Source organism: Panthera tigris, chromosome C2, assembly GCF_018350195.1.
Source record: "Panthera tigris isolate Pti1 chromosome C2, P.tigris_Pti1_mat1.1, whole genome shotgun sequence".
NCBI classification, from domain to species: domain Eukaryota; kingdom Metazoa; phylum Chordata; class Mammalia; order Carnivora; family Felidae; genus Panthera; species Panthera tigris.
In genome coordinates this window covers 8,286,516-8,299,989 of record NC_056668.1, presented here as the reverse complement: position 1 = coordinate 8,299,989, position 13,474 = coordinate 8,286,516, and the positions used below count along the sequence as shown (strand labels likewise).

Here is a 13,474-nt window from a genome sequence, read left to right as displayed (position 1 = left end):
TAAATGGAAGAGGAGTCTTTCGACATCAGTGTCTAAGGACAGGACTGAAGCGAACGCAGGGCTGGTACATCTGCTTTCTTCTCTGGATGCTGGCATGTTCTCTGCATTTGAATGAATAATCTAAGAGGAGCAGGTGCCTGTGGTTTAGACCAGCTCTCTCTACTGACACCACCTCAGAGTTAGTCTTATTCCTGGATACTTGTGGGCATAAGACCAAAATTCAGATCTGTGTCCTCATCAAACACAGAGACATACAAAGGTTTTGTTGGTTAGGTCTGTCATAGTTTACTGCTATTTTGAGGTATTTGCTAAAAAATCTTTTGAATAATAGTGACTGCCAAACCTGCCTTTATATTTTAAACTATGCAGCACAGTAAAGAAAAACATGAATTTGATATTGTGGACTTTAAAAATGGCTATACCAGGTATCCCTTTATTGTCTTCTGGGGTGCATACTGCTTCTTTAGACACAGAGCAGACACTCAGCCAATACTAAAATGGCTGAAGCCCAAAGGAGATCAGACTGTAAGAATTTAAAGAAGGACTCTATTCAAGAGTTGATTAGAGGTGGTTTCAGAATATTTTGGCACAACATTAAAACCTGTTTGTGAAGTAGTCTGCTGTAAGGAGACTATTTTCCTTAGCTCCTGATCTGCACCTTCCTGCTACTGCTAGACCTTTGCCTAAACTGTCCCCCAGCCTGGAGCACTAGCCTCACTCTTGGCATTGTGTCTGTACCTGAAAGCCTGGTCAAGGCGGCCCTCATTTGCCCCTCACCCCGTAGCCCTTCTGTCACATGCACTCAGTCTCCTTAACTGAGGTGACAGGCTCCCTGAACACAGGAGCCTGATCTCGAAAGGCTTTGGCTTGCCAGTACTTTGCACAGTAAGCATTCAACTTGTGGTTTCGTCTGCCAAAACTGTGTTTAAAATGTTAAAAGTCAGCCACCTTGAACTGAGTAAAATATTCTATTGAGTTCCAAAGTTTCTTCTCTCCACAGAAAAACATTTTTTTCTCCATTGAACTGAGTAAGAAGTAGAGTTTTATGTAGAATTAAAGCTCACGTATCATTTATAGTGTTTCCAAGCTTTCATGGCAGACATGGAAGGGAAAAAATGTGAGATCTCAACAGCATATTCACTACTAACTTTTAGTTCTAGCTTATGTAATTTTATAAACACACAAAAAAATTTTAATACCCAAAACCTTGGGAACTTGTAGGGTGCCAGGCACTTGAGTAAATAAATATTACCCTAAAAACCATTAACTTTGTGTGTCATTTCTCCCCCATTCATTCATTGGGTATTTAGTGGTGATGAAGATTGGATGCAGTCTCTTCCCTCAAAGGACATATGGGTTTGGGAAGAGAGAGATGTTAAGCCCATAATTACAAGTAAAGTGTGCCAAGGTTTTTCATAGGAGCATAAAATGCTATAGCAGCATAAATTAGGAGGCACTAACCTAACGAAGAGGTCCAGACCTCAGCAGAAGATTCCCTGTTGGAGGTCTCAGTGAGTCAGAGATCTGGAATAGGAATTAACCAGGCAAAAGGAGGACATGGGTGTGTGTTTGAGGAGGGGTGGATGGTGTGATATTTGGAGGGTCAGAGTGTTCAAATGGAAGAAACAGCATATTTGGAGGCTAGGAAAATAGGGAACACTTCTTTCATGGATATAAAAGAAGTTTAGTATGACAGAGGGGGGCTTTGGTGAGAAATATTATAAAAGTACCCAAGGGCCAGAACGAAGGGAACTTTGTTCTGTAAGGTGTGTTCAGCAGTTTGACTTTTCCTGAGGTCACTAAGAACCCAATGCAGGTTTCAAGTAAGGGGACGACTTGGCGCTGTTCCTGATGGCTGTCAGCTTTCCCGCAGTATGAAGTGGCAGAGGGGCTCACTGTCACCGGCCATGTCATGGATCAGAGAGTGCTTGTGGGGTTGGAGGGAGAGCAGGGTCAGAGACCGAGCTGAGCCTGCTTTTGGAGACACTGAGTTTAAGTGTCCTTGGAATCACCCAGTGGATTTGCCTAATAAGGGAGTTTGAATTTGCAGGTTTGGATCTCAGGCAAATATTCTAGACTAGGATCTTGTAAAAAGCGGGCATTATTAGTACCTAGCGCGTAGTCTCTGAGGCATAAGAGAGTGTGAAATGTCCTGGGGAGAGGGTGTAGCAGGGGCTGGAGATGCACCCCCCTCCCCCGACAGCATAAGGAGCTGAGCGTCCACATTAAGGCACAAACAGGTGTAAGCACTGCAGGGAGAGCTGAGAAGGAGCTCCAGAGAGGGAGAGGGAGGCCAGCAGTGCAGAGCCCAGAGAAGCTCATTTTAAAGTGAAGGCGACCAGCAGTTTTTTAAAAACAAAAACATTTAATTCATTGGAGTCAAGTTCCCCATGCACTTGAGCACCCAGGTTTATTATAGTCGTGCTTATTCGTCAGTGTTTGTCCACAGATGTTTCTCTTAGTGATCCAACGACTGTGGTGTGTTCTTCCCAGATTCCTCCTAAATTACTTCCCGAGTCTTCAAGCCATGACGATCACGGAACTGCCGCTGCCAGCACTTCTGCAAATCGTGGGACTGGAAACCAAACAACAGGTCCCAAGGATTCAAGTCTGGTCTCCGCCAGCGATGGCCCAGTGGGGGCTTCCTCTCCTCCATTGTCGGGATCGCTCTCCTGTCAGCCTGGAGTCACCCAGCTGCCAGAGTGTAAGAGCACGGGCCAGGAAACTCTGTCAAAACAAAGCCTTGTGGCTGATCAGAAACTACCAGGACGTGCTACTCGGTCAAGCCAGTCTCCAAAAAAGCCGTTCAATAGTATTATTGAGCACCTGTCAGTGGTATTCCCATGTTACAACAGGTACGGCTATAAATTGTCTGTGACTCTGTTAGATATCTTAATGAACTGAGGTTTCCTGATCAGATAACATTTTGGCCAGTTAAGGGCTGAGGTGGAAACAACTCCATAATCGTTTTATTCAAAAAGACAGGTGCTACATTTCTTCCCTTTTTTGTAAACATGGAGGTGAGCATTTTCAAACCAACCTTTTGATGCACATATCTAGATTGAAAACACTGAACACTGGTTACTCCATACTCATCAGAACCCAGGGCAATTTGCTTAGATTTTGATGAGATCATTAACATGCTCTAGTCCTAGTTATGGAACCCCTAAATGAAAATAAAACTGTAGAAGCACCTGGGTGGCTCAGTTGCTTAAGCATCCGACTCTTGGTTTCAGCTCAGGTCATGGTCTCACGGTTCGTGAGTCCAAGCCTCATGTCGGGCTCTGTGCTGACAGCTGCAGAGCCTGCTTGGGATTCTCTGTCACCCTTTCTCTCTGCCCCTCCCCTGCTGTCTTTTCTCTCACTCTCTCAAAATAAACATTAAAAAACAAAAACAAAAAACTGCAAAACACTAGTTTTATATCATTTAGGCAAAGAAATACCACATAGCCAGGAAAGTGGCAGCAACTTAGACCTTGCTCGACACCTCTGATTTGTTAGAGGTGTGAGGTCCGAAAGACTAGATGTAATCTGATAGTGAATCAGGGTTGTGGGTGTGTTACAGAGGGTCCTCTGAGGGTGGGGAGCACTGCTTTATCTCAGCCAGTGTTTCCACCTCCAGCCTCTGGCCTTGCTGTCTGGGTTGGTATGAAGGAGGAGAAGTATTCCTTGTCTCAGCCAGGAGAGAAGGAAAGGCAGTGTCTCTGGGATACAGCTAGGAAAAGAGGAATGCACATCCCTGGATGACCCTCTGTGCCCTGTTCCGTGTTATTTCTGTCTTTGATATTAGTTACAGGTTTTGAAATTACACAGTTGAAGCAAAGTAGTGGTTAAATTATGATTGAGCAGAATTAATGTTTTGCATCTGTTGGCAGAGCCCTTCTTATTTGAAAACAGGTATATGCACATGGGCATATTTAGCCCTGCCTAAGTTTGAGAAACATTTTAAGTTCTCTCAATAGCAGTTCCCATGCCAATTGTAAAAATACTCAAGTTGTAATTAGCCAAAGTACCTTAGAAATAAATTGTTTGCAATCCTGACTAAATTTGGGAGCGTTTACACCACCAAGTAGAAATGCATCCTAATTTTCTGAAAGTTAAAACATTTGAGGGATTAGTGCTACAAATAACAAGTTCCTGTTGATTAATGGTTTAATTCCATCCACTGCTACTTGTGAAAAATTCAGGCTTGGAAAACCTTGTCAGATTTTTTTAAAGAAGGCAGTCAGCAAATCTAATTTCCTCTTGGGTAGAAAGAGATTTTGTTGATTTCAAGTCAGAACCAATGTTGTCTGCTCAGTCAGTGATTTAGCATAAAGCTACAATATACCCAGGCTGTAGGAAGTCAGGTTTCTAGGTAGAGATGGGTATCTCAAGTAGATCTAGTGATACACTGTTACTTTGACATTCTAGTTAAATAAATAGTTAGAAATACCGGAATTTTCATAACTGCTTGGAAAGAGTGATTCCCCTGCTTTTATATACCGTTGCTATTATTTACAAATTTATTTTGTTTGTATGTATTTGGTTTGTTTCTTTTAGCTGTTAATATCGGCACACAGTATTTCTTTACAGTAGAAAACCTTGAGTTTCTCTTGTCATTTGTGTCCACTTTCTCTTTTTAGCACTGAGCTTGCTGGTTTTATTAAAAAAGTGCGAAACAAGAACAAGAACTCACTGTCAGGATTGAGTATTGATGAAATTGTCCAAAGAGTGACAGAACACATTCTAGATGAACAGAAAAAGAAAAAGGTCAGTGTTTCATCCAGGTACAATAAAATGGTCCACTTTATTTATAAAATAAGAATTTATAAAAAAAAAAAAATGCATCCAGCCAAAATGTGGAGAACACTTCAATAAAGACAGAAGACGGGCAAGCTTTTGGATTACTGAACTTGCTTCACTCCCCGCATTATCTCTGCAGCCAACTTCAGGAAAGGACAAGAGGTTGTCTGAGCCCAGCTCTGCTGCTACTGTGACCACTGCCTCCCAGGGCCCATCCTCCCTGACTGCTGGACCGTTGCCCAAAACCAAGGGACAGAAGGCAGAAGATATCCCTGTGAGTATTGTATGTGTGGTCAGTTTGTGTTTTTTTGGGGTTTTTTTGTTTTGTTTTTTTTTTAACATTATTTATTTTTGAGACAGAGAGAGAGCATGAGCAGGGGAGGGTCAGAGAGAGAGGGAGACACAGAATCCGAAACAGGCTCCAGGCTCTGAGCTGTCAGCCCAGAGCCCGATGCGGGGCTCGAACTCATAGACTGTGAGGTCATGACCTGAGCTGAAGTCGGACGCCCAACCGACTGAGCCACCGAGGCGCCCCTCAGTTTCTTTTTTTAATGAAGAAGAAGAGGGAGGCAAAATTTAACAATTTTAGCCCCATTCTCTTCATTTCTAGACCTAATTTATTTGATCTTAAAATTAGAAACCTGGGATGCCTGGCTGGCTCAGTCAGGGGAGTGTGTGACTCTTGATCTCAAGGTCATGAGTTTGAGCTCCACGTTGGGCGTGGAGCCTACTGAAAAAAAAAATTAGAAACCAAATTTAGATGTACTTGAGTTTCCCATTAGGACAGTCTGTGACCAGTAAGGCCATCTCTGCTTTTATGGGAACCTGGGGCTCCTGTTGGGAGAAGCGCCTACCCCAAGAAAGTTCCAGCCACATTGTGAAAACTGGGCCTTCAGACAGTCAAGTACAAGTTAATTTTTTATATCACATGTGATGTTTTGAGTAATTCGGGAAAATGATTTTTGAATCATTTTATGCCGTGTCACCACGGGCTTTGGAATCACACAGACTTGGTTTTGTCACTTAGTAACACTGTGAGCTTAGCTCTTACCTGCTTGTTGAAGTTGCTGTCTGGATGAAGTGCTACATTAGAATTACCAGGGTCAAGCTGTGTGTCCAGGAGGGTCTGGCTGCTTCCCTTCCCTCTCCCCTTGAGTGCCTGGAGGGGGTGTGGGTGGGTAGGACACTGGAATGGGCTGAACTTGCCTTTAATTTGATACACAGATTTTAAATGTTTATTGTTCTTTTAGAACAATAAATGTTCTAGAATGTTACATTTATATAGATCTTTTTATAAAGTACTGTGGCATCAATGATCTCAATTGAGAAGACATTGTAATTGTCTTTGTAATGAGGAAACTGAGGCACAGATGATTCGGGCAGCTTGCCAGCATTCCCTCATTTGATCTGGGTGTGCAGCATTTAATTCCCTAATCCTCACCACACAGACCCAGCCGACACCGGGACTGCGTACCAGGGACCAAACGTGTGGTTGAAAGAGACGCCATCACCTCCGTGGCTCAAGGCCACGGGCTCCAGATTGAATTCTGATGCAAAGCATGTTTTTTCCCTTTTGTCCAACTGTGGTATCAGAATTTAGATGAAATCAAAATTGCAATAGATTTTGGCCCCGTAGTGGAGTCAGTGATGCATGATTGGACAGAGTACTAGTTTGCTGACGAACTAAGCAGTGAATCTTTTTGTGAACTTGTTTTTATTCCTCCCGTACATTTTCATTTTCCACTATTCGTTGGAGATTTTCCAGACCTCATACACTCAGTTCCCAGAGTGTCTAACTCCAATGAGAAAGTTTATGAGCATGCAGAACATTCCTGCAAGGCCTGGCTGGAGTGCCTCCCTCTCCCCAGGCTGTCCCTGACTGGCCACAGGCTGTGTGGTCCTCCAACCAGGTCCTCAGAGCATCTTCACGGACAGCCCCACCCCCAGACAGACGGCAGTCACCTTCTGCAGAGAGATGGCTTTCTGCTTCACAGTTGCTGTTGATAGTAATAAAGTTGTAAAAGTTGACTTACAAGAAAAAAATATATTCAAACTGGGACTTAGTTTGATCATCCGTGGGTAGTTTTTTAAGGATTAAAAGTAGTTTGCTTTATGTTTTTAAATTACAAAACCAATATGTGTTAATAGTAGGAAACACAAATAAAAAGCATTTAAAGCCTCCCAAAATCCAGTCTCTAAGGTAACCACTATTATGAGGTTGGTATTTCTAAACTCTTTTGTATGTGTGTGTATGTGTGGATTTAGTCATACTTTTTGTGTCTTTTTTTTTTTTTTTTCTCACTTAGAAATGTATTGTAGCGATCTTTCCATGCTAGGAAATAGTCAAGTTAACTGTGGGTTTTTTGAGCCAAATCTAGCTCTGAGCTCTGCAGAGGCCTTACCATTCCTTTCCCCGGGACTGACCCCTCTGTTGCTTCCCTGACCCTCCCATCAGGGGCCACAGAGAGGAGCTAGAACACCTCATTCTGCTGCATCTGCCCGGTCAGTGTCAGAGGAGAGACAGAAAACCCCATTCAGCAGTTCAGGGTCTTCAGAGCCTTTTGCCCCCCTCTGCGTCCCTGACCTTAATCCCACTGCCAGGGCTGCTTCCGTGCACTTGCCTGACAGTTGGTGGAGAATCCGTTTGGGGCCAGGTTCCTTGTCAGTTGCTAAGGTTGTAGATGAATGAGGCTCCTTCCTGCCATCAGGGTGCTCAGAGTTTAGAGGGGAAGAGGAGTGGAAAATACTGGTGCAGTGTGGGTAGGTGCTGTGAGTCGTATGGAGAACTTGTGCCTGGTGTCCCGGGTGCCTCTCGGGCTCTGCTGTCACAGAAAATGCCGTCTGTGCTCACCAGACTGTGTGCCCCTGCTGGAGACTCTCCCATTCAACTCTGCGCCCTCTCGCCCCACACAATCCCTGACCTTGGTGTTTGCTGAATGAGCCATCAGATTGTTTTGTTTTGATTTGCACACGTAATCTACATTCATAGAAACTTTAGAAAATAGGAAAAAAAGTTAAATCTCGCTGGACGAAAAGTAACCATTTGTCCACATTCTGTATCTTTCCAGCCTCTTTCCTGGGTATCTCTCTCTACACCCATTCTCTTTATTTTTAAAAAATTAAGTATGTGATTATATGATATGTACTGTTTTGTAACTTGCTTTTATTCAGATGTTAGTCGTGACCAGCTTTTTGTGTCACGGATCGTGGACTTCAGTGATTTCAGTCAGCCCCACAGGAGTCCATGGTGTGGATCATCATTTACGTTTGTATCTCCAGCTGTTAGATAATTAGATGAATGATTGGTTTATAGTGTTCATACCATAGTTTAGGTGTGAGGTGGGATAATTAGAAATTTGTAGTAATTTCCTGGGAATCTATCAACCGTATAAAATATTTTTTTCTCTGAGAAAATTAGAACTTCAGAAGTATATTTTTTCTTTTGTATGTCTTTGTTTTTCTTTTTTTAACGTTTATCTTTGAGAGAGAGAAAGCACGCGCATCTGCATGTGCGCAAGGGAGTGGCAGAGAGAGAGGGACGCTGAGAATCCAAAGCAGGCTCCTCGCTGTCAGCGCAGAGCCCGACATGGGGCTTGAACTGACGAACTGTGAGATCGTGACCTGAGCCGAAGTTGGACACTTAACTGACCGAACCACCCAGACACCACCCCGTCTATATTTTTTCTTAAACGCTGTTGAAAAATGAGTTGTTCCCAACTGAAGGCTACTGGTGGGGTATTGGGTGTGGGGATGGGCTAAATGGTGATGAGCATTAAGGAGGCACTTTGTTGGGATGAGCACAGGGAGTTATGTGTAAGTGATGAATCACTTAGTTCTATTCCTGAAACCATTATCACGCTGTAGGAAGAGCTCATAGAGTAAAAAGGAATTTAGTTATTCTTTATTATTGGAATACGTTTGTTCCCACAGGCACCGGGTGCAGCTTCCTGTGAAATATGCCATGAGGTATTCAAATCCAAAAATGTGCGTGTACTAAAATGTGGGCACAAGTTTCACAAAGGGGTAAGAATTCTCTTCGGCCATCCTCCTCTTGAATTTTGACTATGAAGTATTTTGAAAATAAAAGGGAACTTTTTTTTCTAGGTGTCAATACTTCTTGGGGTTTCAAAGCACTTTCTTTATAAGCCAGTGTTCCTTGTCTCCCTTTCCAAAAATTGCTGCTGTGGCGAGGGAGAGAGGCCTGGGGTGTGCACACTGTCCTTTCCATCCATCACATCATGGGTGGAGGAGAACAATCCTAGTCGGCTCCATCAATCAACTTGGTTGGTGCTGAAATTCAAAATAATACTAGTTTCTTGGAAGGTAGCTTCTTATATATATGACTGAATAGGTGCACAGTGCAAGAGTTTGTCAGTTTCGTGCAGTATAGGAAGTTTGACATTTTAGAGGAGAAAAGCTAAGTTTAACTGGATCCATTGTGCCTGATTCTAGGAGATTCTGGCTTGTACCCTTCCAGGATCTATAGGTAGTTATCTTGGTTGCTGTGAGCATTCATTCTGCACCCCTGCTGCTGGCTGGAACAGATCAGGTCTCTGCCATGTCTGTTTATTAATCCCTTCAGAAAAGGGATAAATACAATATATTCACTAGGTGGGGTCAAGACAGCTTGTAGTCTCTTGCATGGCCTGTCTCCTGCAGGTATAGGGGTGTTGTGCCTGCACTTCCAGACTTAACACACACACCCAGCTTGGTAGCAGCAACACACCGTCCACGAGCAACTTGGGACCACAGTGGGTAGACAGGCTCCAGTCGAGGCTGCAGTATGCAGGCTGGTGGGGTGTACAAGGTCCAAGACCAGGCAGGAGAGGATCGGTTAACTATTAGGTGAGTGAGTCCCAGGGCCAAGAAAATGCCAACCTCTGGAACTCAGGGCACTGACATGCCAAGGCTGAAGCTGGAGTGTGGGGCAAGTGGAGGGGCGAGGGGCAAGGCCGTCCCCCTGAGGTCAGGTTGGAGGCCCAGAGTGCATGGGTCAGATCCTGAGGGGAGATTATTTGTTCCTGAGGCTTGGGGCACACTCCTAGCTTGAGTAGGCTTCTGTGTTCCTCAGTGTTGGGAGCTCCAGGCCCCATCAGAATTAGAAGTGAAGTTAACCATGTCCTTTGAGCAGCACAGGAGAGCTCAGGCTCCACGTGCCCCTAAAGGCACTGACTGATTTTGTTTTCTCATTTTCAGTGCTTTAAGCAGTGGCTGAAAGGGCAGAGCACTTGCCCGGCCTGCCTTGATCAGGATCTCCTGTAAGAAAAGTAGCCGGCACCTTCTGGAAGAGGCCAGTCTGCTTTTGTAGGTAGTCACAGTTCACTGAAGAGTCATTTACTGGTTTGTTGAATTGGGAGAATAACGATATATTACTTCTGGTATAAAAGGCAAACATTTGGAGATCCTTTGCACTGTGTGTCACAGCGCTGGTAAATGGAAATCTTTAATATAGTTGATAGTAATTTCCCTGCTCTTATTAAACACTTTGATAATAGCAAATAGTGGCTAATAAAAGCATGTGTAACCACATTCCTAAATTGTTGGGGCTGCTTACAGAGGTACTCTCTGAGACTGAAGGCTTCTTTTGGAAAGTGTTGTGAGCACCTCAAAGCAGTACTTGAATTGTAAGTATTCTGACCTGTTAAAGTGCCCCCAGTTAAAATTTTTACGAGTCAGTATTCCTTATAAAATGCCTACATTTTTCCTCAGAAATTCTGCACTTAAATGGGCGTAAGCAAACACATTTTAATAATCTATAGTAAATGGTAACATATCGGCTGATTTAAACCAAAAGATTTAAATCTCCTTTTCATGGAAACACCATGTGATTTTGCTTTTCCATTTCATTATTTTATATCCCTGGTAGATTTATAAAGGACTTAGTTTTCATCACCTAAAGGTATAATTTGATTTTTGAAAATTGGTTACAAACACTTTCTTATTAGTGTCAGCCAAGACTTTTTTTGCCCTGAAAATTGAGGCTACGTGTTCATCCCCCAACCCTACACTTGGAGCTTCTTCTTTCCATACCTTACTCTTAGGAGCAGCATTTGTCCTTCTTCGTGATGACAGGTGTTTGGGTGTCTCTGTCTGATGCATAGCGGGCACTATGGGGAAGTAGTCCCCGTCATTCCCCTCCCTGTCCCACCACCACAGAGAGATACTTGTGTAAGTAGACAGTCCTGAGGCGTCCGTGTTTTGCTCGCTCCATGTGTGACATTTGTGTGGAGTAATGCATGCGCTCTTGTACTGTGGTGTGAGAACAAAACTCTACATTAGAATCTGTTAAAATATTAGATAGCTTTAGTGACTTATAAACAGTGGTAAATGCAGAACCACGAATTGTAGATACATTCCATTTCTCTCAGACGTCAAAAAATGTTTTTCATTGTGTTCTTTGTTCCCCTGGAAGCTCACAGTCCCAAGTTCGTGAGCTGATTTCATCACCTTCTTCAGCCTTGGTTCCCTGTGAGTTTTGATGTCGTGGTGACTTAGTCCACTGACACTCACTCTGTATTTTGAAGCAGATTCTCTTTGTGGGTCCCTGAAACATCGTCTGCATGTCCTTAATAACTGAGAACGGTAGATAGGAAGATATGTAGGGACCAGTATGTAGCAGCAGGTACAAAGGCAAGGAAGAGCAGCTAGAGGGTGAGAACATGCGTTTTGTACATCAAACAGATACTTGTGAACATGCCTTACCCATGTCCTGTTGTAAGTTTCAAAATAAAGAGCATTCTAAAATAACATCAGTTTACTGTCATGCTTGTCCATCGTTTGTCAATTTTTTAAAAGGATTCTACCAGAAAACTCAAGGCACATACAAATGTTATCTTTGGTTGGAAAAGAAGAGCCATGATATGTCCAGAGTCTAACCAAGGATCTTAGGAAATTATGAGCCTCTGTGCCTACATAAAGGTTGCTACACTCAGTTTCACAAGATTGGCTATTTAATTTGTGAATGAAAAGTTTATACACAGATGATAGAATTTACTGTTTAGCTAATGTAAGGTTTTTCATGTGACTACGAATAAGAATGTGCAAGTTGATCTCTCATTACAATCCTCAGTATCCATTTTCCCTTGAGGTGCTTTTGGATTCATGGACTACTAAGGCCAAGCAGTAAGGTCTCTGTTGGAGAATTCTGGTGAGCACTAAGGGGTGATTGAGGAAATACCAGTATGTGTTTTTAATCTGATAGCATTTAATTAAAAATAAAATGTAACTTAAAACAATGACTGTTCCTAAGAGCTTCCATTCTTTTCCCTGCTGAGCAGCTTCGTCTATGCTATAAATATTGGGTAATCTAATATAAAACTGAAATGGTGCCCCAGCAATGCAAATGTTATTATGTTTTCTAAGGTAATTTCTAAGACTGGAGGTAGGTGGGCAGAGTGGTCACACTACAACACGGAAGCAATGGAACTATTTTATTTTAGGTAGTTTTTAAATCTGATGACCCTCTCTGGAGAAATGGATTAAGGGAAACAGAAGAGACAGTAGCAAAGGTGGAAACTCCTCTTATCACACAAGGTACTTGGTACTTACTACGTGAGGCACATGAGGAAACTCCTCTTATTACAGGAGACTGATAAAAAGCAGGTGGTAAAGTCTGTCAGAAAAAGGACCAAGAACATCACTACGATCCTTTGTAAAAGAAATAGGAAATACATTTAGGTATTCTAAACTTTAATCAAACTATATTAAAAGAATAGCTATGAAAACAATTGATCAGTCATGTCTGATCCCATTTTAATGTTCTCCTTCACTCTGCCATGGTCTGAAAGGAGCCATCCGCCTTCATGTAGCCATATACCTTAAGCACTGGACTAGATGTTTTGATACAGCGGTGAACAAGAGAGCAGGACTCTATGAAATTTGTCCTCCAGCTGAAGAGATAATAAGTGTGTGATTTCTGGTGGCAGGAAGGGCTTTGAAGAAGTAGGTATATAGATTAATGATATTCTTGTAGGGCACCTGGGTGGCACAGTCAGTTGAGTTTCTGACTCTTGATTTTGGCTCAGATCGTAATCTTCATGGCTCGTGAGATTGATCCCCATGTTGGGCTCTGTGCAGACTGTGTGGAGTCTACTTGAATTTCACTCTCTCCCTCTCTCTCTGCCTCTCCCCTGTTCTGATTCTCTAAATAAATAAATAAATAAATAAATAAATAAATAAATAAATAAACTTTATTAAAAAATAATATTCTTGGAAAGTGTTTAGCAAGGTGCCTAGCACATAAATACTTGACAAAAGGAAATTAGTAACTGTTACTAAGATTAGGTCCTGGAGATTGCACAAGGAAAGAGTTTGGTGGTCCTGTATAAGAAAGGCCTTGTTAGATTAAGAAGTAGAATTTCTCAGTGTAGCCCAGACTGCCGAATGTGATCAAGTGGACAAGAAAGCAGAAGAAATCAAATCACCTCAAAGTCATTTGGAAAATAACAGCTTTGTTCCAAAATCTACCTAAAGATAACTGTGGACATTGTGATGATACAACAAAGGATAACTTAACCTGTGGCTTTCAACACACGCAAGCAGTTTTGAGGCCATCTTTCTGGTCAGTTTAGATTTAGGACCAAAGATCTATGGTTGGCTCACTTTGGAGATTTGTACTGGGGCCTGGGAAGGGTCTGAGCCAGGCTAATCCTAGTGGAGAAGGTGTGTGATCCCAACTCCCTGCTTTGGG

At 42.7% G+C, this 13,474-nt stretch overlaps 1 protein-coding gene and 1 long non-coding RNA gene across 9 annotated transcripts in view; one reads left to right on the top strand and one right to left on the bottom strand.

Annotated features, from left to right (window-relative positions):
* Positions 1-11,534, top strand: part of TTC3 (tetratricopeptide repeat domain 3) — a 127,229-nt gene extending 115,695 nt beyond the window's left edge. For all 8 annotated transcript variants that reach the window (XM_042957015.1, XM_007090458.2, XM_042957017.1 and 5 more), the window contains 5 exons: positions 2,494-2,855; positions 4,626-4,752; positions 4,925-5,059; positions 8,716-8,808; positions 9,982-11,534. In XM_042957015.1, coding sequence (XP_042812949.1) covers positions 2,494-2,855; positions 4,626-4,752; positions 4,925-5,059; positions 8,716-8,808; positions 9,982-10,047 — 783 coding nt within the window. In that variant the 3' untranslated portion in view covers positions 10,048-11,534. The remainder of the gene's footprint in view (positions 1-2,493; positions 2,856-4,625; positions 4,753-4,924; positions 5,060-8,715; positions 8,809-9,981) is intronic.
* Positions 2,380-5,958, bottom strand: LOC122230719. The gene is made up of 3 exons (XR_006207770.1): positions 5,837-5,958; positions 4,679-4,728; positions 2,380-2,727 (listed from the first exon to the last, which is right to left on the bottom strand). It is a non-coding gene; the product is annotated as an uncharacterized LOC122230719 (long non-coding RNA).
* Positions 11,535-13,474: the final 1,940 nt, after the last annotated feature.